The sequence below is a fragment of the Somniosus microcephalus genome, chromosome 3, assembly GCF_052327205.1.
Source record: "Somniosus microcephalus isolate GS21.2 chromosome 3, FLI_Smic_1.0, whole genome shotgun sequence".
NCBI lineage: Eukaryota > Metazoa > Chordata > Chondrichthyes > Squaliformes > Somniosidae > Somniosus > Somniosus microcephalus.
The window spans coordinates 345,316,633-345,333,486 of NC_140989.1; the positions used below are offsets into that span (position 1 = coordinate 345,316,633).

The 16,854-nt window shown below is 50.0% G+C and overlaps 1 protein-coding gene across 2 annotated transcripts in view; it reads right to left on the minus strand.

The window, feature by feature from the left end:
- The window catches only part of LOC147122304 (choline transporter-like protein 3), a 119,686-nt gene that overhangs the window by 47,239 nt on the left and 55,593 nt on the right, over positions 1–16,854 (minus strand). For both annotated transcript variants that reach the window (XM_085983282.1, XM_085983281.1), the window contains exons 7-9: positions 7,884–7,973; positions 5,165–5,289; positions 2,880–3,066 (exon numbers count right to left, since the gene is read on the minus strand). In XM_085983282.1, the coding sequence (XP_085839408.1) occupies positions 2,880–3,066; positions 5,165–5,289; positions 7,884–7,973 (402 nt within the window). The remainder of the gene's footprint in view (positions 1–2,879; positions 3,067–5,164; positions 5,290–7,883; positions 7,974–16,854) is intronic.

Genomic DNA, 16,854 nt, shown 5'->3' on the forward strand with positions numbered 1-16,854 from the left:
AGAACCACTAAAGCCACACCCAGCGCCAGACAGACCTTACCAGAAGGTAGGCGCTGACCTATTCGTACGTCAAGGGAAGGACTATCTTGTAGTCACAGACTATTACTCCCTGTATCCAGAGGTTTGTAGACTGTACACCACCACTGCAGATGCTGTGATAACATGTATGAAAGCCATATTCTCCAGACATGGCGTGGCAAGCGAGGTCTTCACTGACAACGGACCCCAGTTTTACAATGCAAGTTTCCGACACTTTGCCAAAGAGTGGGACTTTGTCCACACAACGTCAAGTCCTCACTATCCACAGTCCAATGGACTAGTGGAAAAATCGGTCCAGACAGTGAAAAGACTGATGTACAAGGCAAAAGACAGTGGAACTGACTTCTACCAGAGCATGCTTGTATACCGCACAACGCCGCTCGAGTGTGGTAAGTCACCAGCCCAACTCCTGATGGGACGTCGGCTAAGGTCAAACCTACCCATCCCGGAGAACCTCCTGAAAACAAAAGAGGGGGAGAAAGTGAGGAAGTTCAAAGAACAACAGAAAGAAAAGCAAAAGTACTACTATGACAGAGGAACACAAAACCTACCTGAACTCCACACTGGTGACCAAGTAAGGTTCAAAGACAAAACAAACACATGGACTCAGAAGGGAACTGTCCTGAGTGAAGTTCAACCAAGATCATACACCATTCAGACAGATGAGGGTGCTGTTCTGAGAAGAAATCGTCGAGATCTTCTCATGGGACCAGCCACAGCAGGTCAAGAGACTGATACTGTTGAACAACCTGATCACACAGCTGAGAACACATCATCTGAGGCAACAACTCAGATTCAAGGACAATCAATCAGAAAATCCTCAAGACACGTGAAGCCTCCTGAGAGACTCATTGAGCAAATTTAAGGACTATTGTTATAGAAGGAAGTAATGTTATCTTATTCTTTCTTCAAGTTCTAGTGTATTGACATATTTCATGTGAACACACAAAGCAAGGTTAAAAAACCTTGATCATGATAATGATAATGTAAGTTCATTAAGTGTTACAGTTAAAATGCAGATTAATACAAAGAAAACATGTTGTTAGTTAAAAGTAAAATACTTTTGTTTTAAGAAAGGGAGATGTAATGATATCAGCAAATAGTGATGTTATTTGCCTGTTTGATTATCATGCCTTACCAGCATAGTTGCATGTATTGATTACTTATGCCTGACCAGCAGAGGTCATGTGAGAGACAAGCAGGAGTTAGTTTCAGTTTCGCTTTAGATGGATTTCTAACATGATGTCTCCTGTAAATGCTGTTGAACTGAGTTGAACAAACTTTGGATTAAAAGACACTCTCTTTCATAAATGTCTCATCATTGAACCCACAAAGAAATCAATACATAGAGGAGGTGTAAATGGCAATAATAGAATCATTACCAGCAACTGCGGTCTGAAAAAATGGGAGCAGTGGTTATGTTGAGGCTGTAAAGTGCCGAATCGAAAGATGAAATGCTGTTCCTAGAGCTTCCATTGAGCTTCATAGCTTATGGAATAATTGTTTCTCACCTTAGTGCTGTCGACCTGTAAAACGACTGCCCTGTGATGCAATAAATATCGTTTCAGCTGAAGCATTCTAAAGGAAACTAGAATGACTCCCAGTTCAGCACGGAGTAGATGGGAAAATCATTTTGGGATAGGGCACACAATTAAAAATAAACAGATCGGGAGCTGCAACAGGAACAGGATGACACAATGGGCTGGCCGGACTCGATTGTCTTTTTAAAAAAACTTTTGGGCCACCGACTTCTCTGTGGCTCAGTCGATACCATTCTCTATCAGCCAGAGGGAATGACCGGGAGCTTCCCGGAATCGGGGGTTCCTATCCTGAGCTCTGCCTCCAGAAGCCCAGGAGATCAGCGATTTTCTCCGTGGCTCAGTCGATACCATTCTCCATCAGCCACCGCACGGTGCATTTAGTCAGACGGCGTGAGAGTCAGCAATTTCTCCTCTCATTCCACCTCACGACTTGAACTCATGTCCAGTCATCACCTCTGCCAAGATAACAGGAAGCTCAGGCTCCCTTCTTTAATGGCTTTTAAGGTGTCATAGTAACCCAGCTAAACTAGATAATCTCTCATAAATCAATTTAAGAACACACCAAGACTGAAAGAAAGACAGACTTGCATTTATATAGCGCCTTTCACAACCTCAGGACGCCCCAAAGCGCTTTACAGCCAATAAAATACTTTTGAAGTGCAGTCACTGTTGTGACTACTCTGCTCAGTGGCTGCAATGATCAGAAACAATAGGGTCATGAAAGGCAACTCCCCTGCCCCACCCCTGAAAGTGCACCTCCTACTGCACCAGGGTGACATTTTTCCATTTCCCATACCAGTCGTCTCTCTGGAGGAGATTGTCAACTTCGTGCCAAGTCAAGAACATTGTGCGCGCGCTGTGGGATCACATCCATTTGGAACTGGTTTGAACCTGGCCAAATTCACCTCACATAGGGCTCTTCCAGAAATCAAGCAGCGGAGTCTGGCCTGGATTCAAACCAGTTCCCCAAAAGTACCACCCAGTGCTCCCAAGAGACACCGTTATTTTTGTTAAATATTAGATTATTTCTACGCAATGCACTTTTTTTTGGCTTGTGAAGTATAACCATAGTCTGAGACACACACACACACACACATTTTAATGGACGTCATATTGCATTATTGCAAGTATATAAAATGTATGCACAACAATTAGTCGGTCATGAACCTCTGAAAAGTCATGCTGCTCTTTAACACACTCTGCGGAATTCTTCTTCAAGCTAACCTGGATATTCTGGGATGAGTTGCCACACAATGGTTTGAGTAACAATGCACAGAAATCAGTGCTGCAGCCACCCACCTGCGGTGCCCAGACTTAGAAGCACAGCCACCCAATACATCCAGAATAAAGTGAGGATGATGAAGGTCCACAACGGCTGGAAGAGCAACAGAGGAACATTCCGCAGTAGATTACTGGAAATCCGGAACAGCTGGAGCGTCAGAGTGATCCTTTTCCACATCACCAAGGTCAGCACTATAAGGATTACCTGCAGAGACAGTAAACCTGTTAGCAAAATAACTACAGAAACAAACCTGTATTTATATAGCCCCTTTCATGACCTCAGGGTATCCCAAAGGGCTTCACAGCCAACTAATTATTCTGAAGTCCAGTCACTGTATGTTATGTAGACAAGCATGGCAAGATCCCACAAACAGCACTGCGATAAATGACCAGTTAATTTGTTTTAACAATGTCGGTCGAGGGATAATTGGCACCTGGAGAATTCCCCTCTTCTTCCTCGAGTTGTGACATGGGAATTTTTTTTTCCACAACTACCTGACCAGGCAGACGAGGGTTTGATCAACGTCTCATCCGAAGGACAGCACCTCCGACAATGCAGAACTCCCTCGGTATCAGCCTAGATTATGTGGTCAATTTTCTGGAGTGGGGCTTGAACCCATGACCTTCTGACTCTTCTTCTTCTTAGGCAGTCCCTCGGATCTGAGGATGAAATGCTTCCACATTAAAAATGAGCTCGCAGGTGGCTGATTAGTCCAATGTGGGACCTACAGTCTCTGTCACAGGTGGGGCAGACGGTGGTTGAAGGGGCGGGTGGGTGGGGTGCTTGGGTTGACGTGCGCTCCTTGCGCTTGGCTTCCGCTTGCTCCCGGCGAAGAGACTCGAGGTGTTCGGCGCCTTCCTGGATGCTTCTCCTCCACTTTGTGCGGTCTTGGGCCAGGGATTCCCAGGTGTCGGTGGGGATGTTGCACTTTTTCAAGGAGGCTTTGAGGGTGTCCTTGAAGCATTTCCTCTGCCCACCTGGGGCTCTTTTGCCGTGCCTGAGCTCCGAGTAGAGCGCTTGTTTTGGGAGTCTCATATCGGGCATGCGGACAATGTGACCCGTCCATCGGAGCTCACTGAGCGTGGTCAGAGCTTCGATGCTGGGGATGTTGGCCTGAGCAAGAACACAGACGTTGGTGCACCTATCCTGCCAATGGATTTGCAGGATCTTGCGGAGGCAGCGTTGGCGGTACCTCTCCAGTGCTTTGAGGTGCCTGCTGTCCATGGTCCATGTCTCTGAGGCATGCAGCAGGGCAGGTATCACTGCTGCCCTGTAGACCATGAGCTTAGTGCCGGGTTTGAGGTCGTGGTCTTCAAACACTCTGTTCCTCAGGCGACCGAAGGCTGCACTGGCACACTGAAGGCGGTGTTGGACTTCGTCATTGACATCTGCCCTTGTTGACAGTAGGCTCCCGAGGTATGGAAAGTGGTCCACGTTGTCCAAGGCCTTGTCGTGGATTTTGATAATCGGGGGGGCAGCACTGTGTGGCGGAGAGAACGCTACCACTGAGCCAAGCATAACACGGCAATTACTTTAAAAGCAAAGTTGAAGACAGTCTTCCACTTTGTCCATTTGGTTAAAACAAATCACCGATCAGCCACTTTATTAGGACCCAAAATGATTCCATGTGTTAGCCAGCAATACTGTCTTTATTTTTATGGGTACAGTTTACTTTGACAAAAACAGGACTTCCTGAAAGAAAATTACAGGGGGGAGACAGGATGTTACTCTATATTCTGACGTTTTTCCTGAATGAAATATGTTTAGTTGAGGAAACCTCCCTTCAGGTTCACCGACTTAATGCTCTACTTTTCATTAAAAAAAAATTAAAAATTGAACTTCTAATGGCCGTCACAAAAGTATTTCTGAATTCGATTTCAACATGAATCACCAAGATTCTATTCTCGGAGGGAACACTTGAGATTGATTTACGAACATGTCCGCAAAAATCAGACACAGACTCTGCGTTCTTTCAGTCCCGACTGCTCCAAACGTGCTCATGACCTGAGCAAAGGTGGCAACATCTGAACACGGGTGAATCCTAGTTCACTCAGTTCAGATTTCAACCGTAGCTGTACATTCACCACAACACGCATTAAAATACATTAAAACTGCAGATGTAAAATGCTGCAACTAAAGCACAACGTAAAACGAGCAATTCCAGGCCTGAGGCAGGTACTGAAATGGTCTGGAACCGGTGTTACAGATATAACTTAACCACATCTCCTGAACGTCAGGTTGTTAAATGCACCCCTTCAACAAAGTTGATAATCCAGGAGTTTTGTTTTTTTAAGGTTCTTACCGATATGATGGTTGCAGTAATGGCAAATCCGAGAAGTGCTTTTGTGTTTTCCTTCTCCGTTTCCAAGATTATGTTGGGATCATTCATGTTGTCATAGTACAACCACCACAGAATTCCCGACACAACTGGGTAAACAAAATTAATCACAGGAAAATGAAAAGAACTTTAGAAAGAATGGGATATCTTCATTCCAAATTACGTGTGATGTGCAGAGTGAACCTACACATTATGTGCTGCAATCCGAGATCCAGATCTTTTTGGAGCAGGTGGGTGGGGAGTGGGAAGAGAAGTGACAGCAATACAAAAGGTAGCCTGGGTGCAGAACTAGCTACATCCCATAATATACGTACTGGGGCTGCTGGCAGAAATAGAAGTGCCAAACAGTACGATGGGAGCAATCTAGCCTTCGTCAGCAGTTAGGAAGAACCTGATTGATCTAATGTTTAAAGCCAATGGTCCAGAATGTTAAATTGACTGTAGCGCTGTCTACAGGGGATCTCCAGCATCCAGCAGCTGTGATTTCATCAAGCTGGCTAAGCAGCCAATCATATTGAAGAATTCTCACAGACAGCAAACCAGGAAATAAAAAGCAGTTTTCGTCATTCACTTTAAAAAATTTTTTTTTTTTTTTTTTTTACAGAGAGCGAAATAAAGATTGGGACATATGCATGGAGTTAAAGTAGAAGCTGAAATATCAAACAAACTTAAAAATATATATATATAGCTTTTATTATTTTAAAAATCTAGTAATTTTTATCATATTGGAGAAATTTGACATTCCACAAATATAAAATTAGTTTTACAGGGCCAGAATGGTTGGTCAGCAGTCAATAGGCCATTAAAAACCCAGTTACACCTCATTGAACAAAGCTTAACTTTTTATGGGGTTTTTAACAGCGATATTAGAGCGAAAAAGGGGAAGTCTTCGTCAGTTCACGTGATTTCACCGATTGCCGGCTATGGAGAGTGCCACAGCGCAGACTGTGGTGCAGCAGGGAATGACTGACCGCAACTTCAGGATTGCCATGTTTATCTGCGCATGTGCTAAATCCTGAAGTTACGGTCAGTTTCAGAGGGGTAATGACAGCGAACACTGACAGTTTCGCCATCATGACCACCGCAAAGTCTGGGCCATTATCTTGCCTAGCAAATATAAGTGGAACATGCAATGTTGTGCAGCTTTATCCTGTAGCTTACACGTTTGGGAAAGCAGAATAGTTCTAGTCAAACATGAAAGGTACTTAAAGAGGTGATGGAAATGTTAAAAGGAGATAGACCCACAGGAGAGACAATAACAACTTGTATTTTAAAGCACCTTTAACATAGTAAAACATCCCAAGGCACTTTACGGGAGGCGTTATCAAACAAAATTTGACACCAAGCCACAAAAGGTGATATTAGAGCACATGACTGAAAGCTTGGTCAAAGAGGTAGGTTTTAAGGAGCGTCTTAAAGGAGGTAGAGAGGCGGGGAGGTTTAGGGAGGGAATTCCAGAGCTTAGATCATTGGCAGCTGAAGGCACGGCCGCCAATAACCTCCTAAGAGGGTTGTTCATGGGCATACTTTGGGTCGCTTACAGGAAATGTGCTTTAAATGGCAGCAGTAAGCCTTGGGCTGAGGACTTTCCTGATTTCACGTTTGATCTTTAGGACCTGTCACCATTTTGGGTTAATGGGGCAGGATTCAAGTCAGAATGGGCGAAGCATGGGAATGTGCAATGGATTAATTAGGAAGACAGGACGATGACGTGAGGGGAAGATTATTGTCTTTTCAGAACTGCAAAATCTGTACTGCTGTACGTCAGCTTAAAAACCACACAATGCAATTAAAAAGACGTGGTTATGTGCACACATGTGTGCACAGATTAAAAACAGAACATGCTGGGAAGACACAGCGCGGTAGAAAGGATGATGGGTTGCGCCTGCTTTTCTGACGTAAAGCATATCCATTTAGCAGTGGGACGACATCCGCCCAATCTGCACCGGTGTTGGTCCCACTGCCAAAATGGTGGGGTCTATTTTTTTTTTTTTTTTTTTTTAAAAAGGAGTGTCCCTCTCCACCCCCGCAGCCCGTTCCAACTCTCTCCCGGGATGTAACCGAGGGTCACTGCCGGTGAGGCAGGTTTCCTGAAATTGACTTCTCCTTTTGGCTGGCAGCTCGCCCCAAGGATGAGGCCCAAGAACCAATTTACTATTGGACCTCGGGACTTCTGCTCCACAGCGATGAGTCTGGGTCTGAGAATGGGCCCAAGACTACTTTCTACCCCAGCAGGTCTGTCAGCATCTGAAAAAAGGCCCGTTAAAGTTGGGGTGTGTACCCTTCATCAGAATTGTTGGTTCTGATCAGGAGCCATTGCCCGGAATGTTAACCTGCATTTTCTCTTCTCAGGTTGACCCGCTATGCCTTTACAGCTTTTTTCTGTTTCTATTGTTTCAGATTTTGAACACTTGCCACTTTTCCCTTTAATTTCTTTTCATTGCAGCATTTTACTCGAGGGCAACTCACAGGTAAGGCCAAAAATAGCTAAATGGAAAATGCTTTCTTACAAGGAGCCTGCCGTATCTTATCCCCTCACCTCGAGATTCAAAGTATCCAGGAGGGCTGCATTTTCCCTTCTATTTGGACACTTTGGCTAGCCAATCAGACAGCTTCCAGTAGAAAAAGTACTGCTGTCACTACAGTGTGAATGATGAAATTGGTTTAAAATAGACCCACTTACACAACAATCCAAAAATTACCAGGGCGATGAAGATATGGATCAATAGTGTGGCGATAAATCTGAAGACTGCCACCATAATGAAGGAGAGGGCTGTGGAATAAGAGAGAGAGAATCACTATTTCTGCCGTGTATTATATTCAAACTATCTGAGGTTGTATTTTCCATCGTTCATTAATTTCAGTGAAAAAGTAAGCATGAATATAAAACACGTTTCCCCACATTTACCCCCATGCCAACTCTGCTAAAATTGATGAACTGCAAAACATATCCCCCTTATCGTTTTAAATCTTAATGAATATCACATCTATTCCAGATTAACTACCCCAACATATACTGATCAAGGCTTTTACACTGCAATAGGTTAGCCAAATGAGAGGGTTTCTCTACGTTAAAAACAGGAGGTTTCAGCAAATTTAACCAATGCTTCGTTAAACCCCTCCAAGTCACACACCATCCTGACTGAGAAGTATATCGCCGATCCTTCATCGTCGCTGGGTCAAAATTGTGGAACTCCCTACCTAACAGCACTGTGGGAGTACCTTCACCACACGGACTGCAACGGTTCAAGGCGGCGGCTCACCACCACCTTCTCAAGCGGCAACTAGGGATGGCCAATAAATGCTGGCCTTGCCAGCGACGCCACATCCCATAAACAAATTTTTTTTAAAACACACAGATGTGAAAGGTTTGATGCCCAAGCTGTGCCAAGTTAACTGATCTCGGCCAAGTGGCACTAGGGCTCCTACCAATTAGCCTCAGCACCCCTGGACCAAAGGCTTCTACTAGAGGTTCATGTTTGGATAGCTTTTGGGCAAGGACAGAAATAACCCGCCGAGACTCGTTCTCCAGGCTCATGCATGAACAATGGTCGCGAGCAGTGTGATGGAGACCAACTGGTTCCTGTGGTACAGGATGCTAATTGATCAGGGACAGCAACTGTGTGCAAATAACATCCCACTGTGGTAATTTATTTTTCTCCAAAATGTCTAATGAGAGAAAAATTTCATTAAAGTCTCACTGAAGTTAAATAAGTTTTTTTGGGTAAATGTTTTGTGTTATTAAGGTGATAGACATCAAGTGCTGGGGAATGGAAAATCTCCCACTATTAACAGTGTCACTATCAAGCAGGTACAGCACAGGCAAAGTGCTTCCTCTACTTTACCACAAAATGATACTTTAACAGCAACTTTAGAAGACCATCTTTATTACAATCCCAATTCCCAAAAGAAAAAAAACTTGTTTGTTCTTTCACAACCTCAGGATGTCCCAAAGTGCATAACAGCCAATTAAGTACATTTGAAGTGTAGTCACTGTTGTAATGTAGGAAACGCGCCAGCCAATCTGAGCACAGCAAGCTCCCACAAACAGCAATGTGATAGTGACCAGATAATCTGTTTTTTAGTGATGTTGATTGAGGGATAAATATTGGCCAGGACACCGGTGATAACTCCTCTGCTCATCTTTGAAATAGTGCCCGCGGGATCTTTTACATCCACCTGAGAGCAGACGAGGCCTCGGTTTAATGTCTCCTCTGAAAGTCGGGACCTCCGACAGTGCAGCACTCCCTCAGCACTGCACTGGAGTGTCAACCTAGATTTTTGTGCTCAAATCTCCGGAGTGGGATTTGAACCCACAACCTTCTGATTCCGAGGTGAGGGTGCTGCCAACTGAGCCACACCAGTCAACCTTTTGACCTCTGAAGAAAATCAATTTTATGCTCGCTTGTTGCTGAATTAGACAGTTTCATGATGTAGAAACTGGGTACAGACTCATGTTGGGGGGGGGGGGGGGGGGGTGTAATTTTAACTCTCATCACCGGCCAAATTGAGGTCAATGGAAAAGAAAATCGGGAGGTGTAAAACGGGCAACTCGCTATCACCTGTACTTCGCCTGGTCGCAAAAGTTAAAATGGCCCCCATTGTACGAAACTCTTGTTACGGTGCTATATCAGGAGCATTCAAACCACGGCCCGAAGCCCAGGTGACTCCGTTGTATTTGTGTTTATATTTCTTACTGGGTGGTTAATCCCCATTTGAATTTTGTGGAGTTAGAGGTTTAGAAAGGACTGTACTTAAATAAGAACATAAGGCGTAGGAGCAGGAGTAGGTCATTTGGCCCCTCGCACCTGCTCCGCCATTCAATAAGATCGTGGCTGATCTGATCTTGGCCTCAACTCCACTTCCCTGCCCGCTCCCCATAAACCTTGACTCCCTTACCTTTCAAAAATCTGTCTATCTCCACCTTAAATATATTCAATGACCCAGCCTCCACAGCTCTCTGGGAAGATAATTCCAAAGATTCACGACCCTCTGAGAGAAGAAATTCCTCCTCATTTCCGATTTAAATGGGTGCCCCCTTATTCTGAAATTATGCCCCCTAGTTCTAGATTCCCCTATGAGGGGAAACATCCTCTCTGCATCTACCCTGTCAAGCCCCCTCAGAGTCTTATATGTTTCAATAAGATCCCCTCTCATTCTTCTAAACTCCAATGAGGACAGGCCCAAACTGCTCAACCTTTCTTCATAAGACAACCCCTTCATCTCCGGAATCAACCTCGTGAACCTTCTCTGAACTGCCTCCAATGCAAGTATATCCTTCCTTAAATAAAGAAACTAAAACTGTATGCAGTACTCCAGGTGTGGTCTCACCAACGCCCTGTACAGTTGTAACAGGACTTCCCTACTTTTATGCTCCATTCCCTTTGCAATAAAGGCCAACACTTCATTTGCCTTCCTAATTACTTGCTGTACCTGCATGCTAACTTTGTGTTTCATGTACAAGGACCCCCAGATCCCTCTGTACCTCAGCATTTTGTAATCTCTCACCATTTAAATAATAATTTGCTTTTTTACTTTTCCTACCGAAGTGGATAACCTCGCATTTTCCCACATTAAACTCCATCTGCCAGATTTTTGCCCACTCACTTAGCCTATCTCTATCCCTTTGGAGATTCTTTGCGTCCTCCTGGAAAACAGTGACAGGATCGGATAAAGTCAACATGGATTTACAAAAGGTAAATCATGCTCGACTAATCTACTGGAATTTTTTGAGGATGTAACTGGTAGAATAGATAAGGGAGAACCAGTGGATGTGGTGTATTTGCACTTTCAGAAGGCTTTCGATAAGGTCCCACATAAGAGATTAGCATGCAAAGTTAAAGCACATGGGATTGGGGGTAAGGTACTGTCTTGGATAGAGAATTGGTTGGCAGACAGGAAGCAAGAGTTGGAATAAACGGCTCTTTTTCCGAGTGGCAGGCACTGACTAGTGGGGTATCGCAGGGATCGGTGCTAGGACCCCAGCTATTCACAATATATATTAATGATCTAGACGAGGGAACTAGATGCAATATCTCCAAGTTTGCAGACGACGCAAAGCTGGGTGGGCGTGTGTGCTGTGAGGAGGATGCAGAGAAACTCCAGTATGATTTGGACAGGTTGCGTGATTATACTGCATTTGCCATGCATCTGCCCAATGTGGATAAATGCGAGGTTATCCACTTCGGTGGCAAAAACAGGAAGACAGATTATCTGAACGGCAATAGATTGGGAAAAGGGGAAGTGCAACGAGACCTGGGTTTCCTTGTGCACCAGTCGCTGAAGGTAAGCATGCAGGTGCAGCAGGCGGTTAAGAAGGCAAATGATATGTTGGCCTTCATAGCGATAGGATTCGAGTACAGGAGCAAGGATGTCTTGCTGCAGTTGTACAGGGCCTTGGTGAGACCACACCTTGAGTACTGTGTGCAGTTTTGGTCGCCTTATCTGAGGAAGGATGTTCTTGCCATGGAGGGAGATTCACCAGACTGATACCTGGGATGGCAGGAATGACGTACGAGAAGAGATTGGGTCGATTAGGCTTATATTCGCTAGAGTTTAGAAGAATGAGAGGGGATCTCATTGAAACTTATAAAATTCTAACAGGACTGGACAGGCTAGATGCAGGAAGGATGTTCCCGATGGCAGGGGAGTCCAGAACCAGGGGTCACAGTCTAAGGATAAGGGGTAAGCCATTTAGGACTGAGATGAGGAGCAATTTCTTCACCCAGAGAATGGTGAACCTGTGGAATTCTCTACCACACAAGGCAGTTGAGGCCAATTCATTAAATATATTCAAGAAGTAGTTTGATATATTTCTTAAGGCTAAAGGGATCAAGGGATATGGGGAGAAGGCAGGGACAGGGTACTGAATTTGGATGATCAGCCATGATCTCACTAAATGGTGGAACAGGCTCGAGGGGTCGAATGGCCTACTCCTGCTCCTATCTTCTATGTTTCCATGTTTCCACACAATTTGCTTTCCCACCTATCTTTGTATCATCAGCAAATTTGGCTACATTACACTCAGTCCCTTCATCCAAGTCATTAATATAGATTGTAAATAGTTGAGGCCCCAGCACTGATCCCTGCAGCACCCCACTAGTTACAGTTTGCCAACCTGAAAATGACCCTTTTATCCCGACTCTGTTTTCTGTTAGTCAGCCAATCCTCTATTCATGCTAATATATTACCCCCAACCCCGTGAGCTCTTATCTTGTGCAGTAACCTTTTATGCGGCACCTTATCGAATGCCTTCTGGAAAACCAAATACACGACATCTACTGGTTCCCCTTTATCCACCCTGCTCGTTACAACCACAAAGAACTCCAGCAAATTTGTCAAACCTGATTTCCCTTTCAGAAAACCATGCTGACTCTGCTTGACTATATTATTATTTTCTAAATGTCCTGCTATCACTTCCTTAATGATGGATTCCAGCATTTTCCCAATGACTGATGTTAGGCTAACTGGTCGATAGTTGCCCGCTTTCTGTCTCCCTCCTTTCTTAAATAGGGGTGTTACATTTGCGGTTTTCCAGTCCGCTGGGACCTCTCCAGAATCCAGGGAATTTTGGTAGATTACAACCAATGCATCCACTATCTCTGCGGCCACCTCTTTTAAGACTCCAGGATGCAGGCCATCTGGTCCAGGGGACTTGTCCATCTTTAATCCCATTAGTTTGCCTAGTACTTTCTTTCCAGTGATTCTTGGCACTGCTGCCTCATTGCTGGCCAAATCAACAACAACAACTTGCATTTATATAGCGCCTTTAACATAGTAAAATATCCCAAGGCGCTTCACAGGAGTGTAGTCAGACAAGCATAATTGCCACCGAGTGAAAGGAGGAGACATTAGCACAGGTGACCAAAAACTTGGCTGAAGAGGTAGGTGTTAAGGACCATCTTAAAGGAGGAGAGGGGGCTGGGGGGGTGGGTAGAGGTTTAGGGATTAATCCTAATAGGAACACCTAGATCTGTTAGTATCAGCAACTTGAGACATATGGAGATCAACAGGAACATTGACGAAAATTAATGATTGGTGAAGCTCCAGAGAGATTAAAAGCTAGGCCGCTCCTGCACTAAGTAAATACAAATTTTATAACCTTATTTGAGTCATGACCTTTGCAGCCAGCAGAGGGAGCAGATTTTGATCGAATCAGTCTGGGCTGGATTCACAGTCAACTTTCAGAGGTGAAAAGGCGGTGCCACGGCCCACTGCCCCACCCAGCGCCAGGGCCCACTGCCCCACCCAGCGCCAGGGCCCACTGCCCCACCCAGCGCCAGGGCCCACTGCCCCACCCAGCGCCAGGGCCCACTGCCCCACCCAGCGCCAGGGCCCACTGCCCCACCCAGCGCCAGGGCCCACTGCCCCACGGCCCACTGCACCACAGCCCACTGCCCCACCCAGCGCCACGGCCCACTGCCCCACCCAGTGCCACGGCCCACTGCCCCACCCAGTGCCACAGCTCTCTGCACCACCCAGTGCCACAGCCCACTGCACCACCCAGTGCCACCGCCCACTGCACCACCCAGTGCCACATCATCCAGTGCCAGAGCCCACTGCAATGCCCAGTGCCACTGCCCACTGCCCCACCCAGTGCCACAGCCCACTGCAACACCCAGTGCCATGCCCCACCCAGCGCCAAGGCCCACTGCCCCACCCAGTGCCCGGGCCCACTGCACCACCCAGCGCCCGGGCCCACTGCACCACCCAGCGCCCGGGCCCACTGCACCACCCAGCGCCCGGGCCCACTGCACCACCCAGCGCCCGGGCCCACTGCACCACCCAGGCCCACTGCACCACCCAGCGCCCGGGCCCACTGCACCACCCAGCGCCCGGGCCCACTGCACCACCCAGTGCCAGAGCCCACTGCCCCACCCAGTGCCAGGACCCACTGCCCCACCCAGTGCCAGGGCCCACTGCCCCACCCAGTGCCACGGCTCACTGCACCACCCAGTGCCACGGCCCACTGCACCACCCAGTGCCACGGCCCACTGCACCACTCAGTGCCACGGCCCACTGCAACACCCAGTGCCAGGACCCACTGCAACACCCAGTGCCAGGACCCACTGCCCCACCCAGTGCCAGGGCCCACTGCCCCACCCAGTGCCACGGCCCACTGCCCCACCCAGTGCCACGGCCCACTGCATCACCCAGTGCCACTGCACCACCCAGCGCCCGGGCCCACTGCACCACCCAGCGCCAGAGCCCACTGCACCACCCAGTGCCACCGCCCACTGCACCACCCAGTGCCACATCATCCAGTGCCAGAGCCCACTGCAATGCCCAGTGCCACTGCCCACTGCCCCACCCAGTGCCACAGCCCACTGCAACACCCAGTGCCATGCCCCACCCAGCGCCAAGGCCCACTGCCCCACCCAGTGCCCGGGCCCACTGCACCACCCAGCGCCCGGGCCCACTGCACCACCCAGTGCCCGGGCCCACTGCACCACCCAGCGCCCGGGCCCACTGCACCACCCAGCGCCCGGGCCCACTGCACCACCCAGGCCCACTGCACCACCCAGCGCCCGGGCCCACTGCACCACCCAGCGCCCGGGCCCACTGCACCACCCAGTGCCAGAGCCCACTGCCCCACCCAGTGCCAGGACCCACTGCCCCACCCAGTGCCAGGGCCCACTGCCCCACCCAGTGCCACGGCTCACTGCACCACCCAGTGCCACGGCCCACTGCACCACCCAGTGCCACGGCCCACTGCACCACTCAGTGCCACGGCCCACTGCAACACCCAGTGCCAGGACCCACTGCAACACCCAGTGCCAGGACCCACTGCCCCACCCAGTGCCAGGGCCCACTGCCCCACCCAGTGCCACGGCCCACTGCCCCACCCAGTGCCACGGCCCACTGCCCCACCCAGTGCCACGGCCCACTGCATCACCCAGTGCCACTGCACCACCCAGCGCCCGGGCCCACTGCACCACCCAGCGCCAGAGCCCACTGCCCCACGCAGCGCCAGGGCCCACTGCCCCACCCAGCGCCAGGGCCCACTGCCCCACCCAGCGCCAGGGCCCACTGCCCCACCCAGCGCCAGGGCCCACTGCCCCACTGCCCCACCCAGCGCCAGGGCCCACTGCCCCACCCAGCGCCAGGGCCCACTGCCCCACCCAGCGCCAGGGCCCACTGCCCCACCCAGCGCCAGGGCCCACTGCCCCACCCAGCGCCAGGGCCCACTGCACCACCCAGTGCCACGGCCCACTGCACCACCCAGTGCCACGGCCCACTGCACCACCCAGTGCCACGGCCCACGGCACCACCCAGTGCCACGACCCACGGCACCACCCAGTGCCAGGGCACACTGCCCCACCCAGTGCCAGAGTCCACTGCCAGAGCCCAGTGCCACAGCCCACTGCCAGAGCCCAGTGCACCACCCAGTGCCACGGCCCACTGCCCCACCCAGTGCCAGAGCCCACTGCCCCACCCAGTGCCAGAGCCCACTGCCCCACCCACTGCCAGAGCCCACTGCCCCACCCACTGCCCCACCTAGTGTCACTGCCCACTGCCTCACCCAGTGCCACAGCCCACTGCCCCACCCAGTGCCACAGCCCACTGCCCCACCCAGTGCCACAGCCCACTGCCCCACCCAGTGCCAAGGCCCACTGCCCCACCCAGTGCCAAGGCCCACTGCCCCACCCAGTGCCAGGGCCCACTGCACCATCCACTGCCACGGCCCACTGCACCACCCAGTGCCATGGCCCACTGCACCACCCAGTGCCACTGCCCCACCCAGTGCCAGAACCCACTGCACCACCCAGTGCCACGGCCCACTGCACCACCCAGTGCCACGGACCACTGCGCCACCCAGTGCCACTGTCCCACCCAGTGCCAGAGCCACTGTCCCACCCAGTGCCAGACCCCACTGCGCCACCCAATGCCAGAGCCCACAGTCCCACCCAGTGCCAAGGCCCACTGCATCACCCAGTGCCACTGTACCACCCAGTGCCACAGCTAACTGCACCACCTAGTGCCACTGCACCACCCAGTGCCACGGCCCACTGCACCACCCAGTGCCACGGCCCACTGCATCACCCAGTGCCACAACCCCACCCAGTGCCAGAGCCCACTGCACCACAGTGCCAAGACGCACAGCCCCAGCCAGTGCCCACTGCACCACAGTCCACTGCACCACCCAGTGCCAGAGCCACTGTCCCACCCAGTGCCAGAGCCCACTGCGCCACCCAGTGCCAGAGCCCACTGCGCCACCCAGTGCCAGAGCCCACTGCGCCACCCAGTGCCAGAGCCCACAGTCCCACCGAGTGCCAAGGCCCACTGCATCACCCAGTGCTACGGCTCACTGCACCACCCAATGCCAGAGCCCACTGCATCACCCAGTGCCAGAGCCCACTCCCCACCCAGTGCCAGAGCCCACTCCCCACCCAGTGCCAGAGCCCACTGCACCACCAAGTGTCACAGCCCACTGCCCCACACAGTGCCAGAGCCCCACCCACAGCCACGGCCCACTGTACCACCCAGTGCCAGAACCCACTGCACCACCCAGTTCAGTCATGACCTATGCAGCCAGCAGATGGAGCAGATTTTGATCTAACCAGTCTGGGCTGGATTCACATTCAACTTTCAGAGGTAAAAAGGCAGTGCCACATCCCACTGCAGCACCCAGTGCCACAGCTCACTGCCCCGCC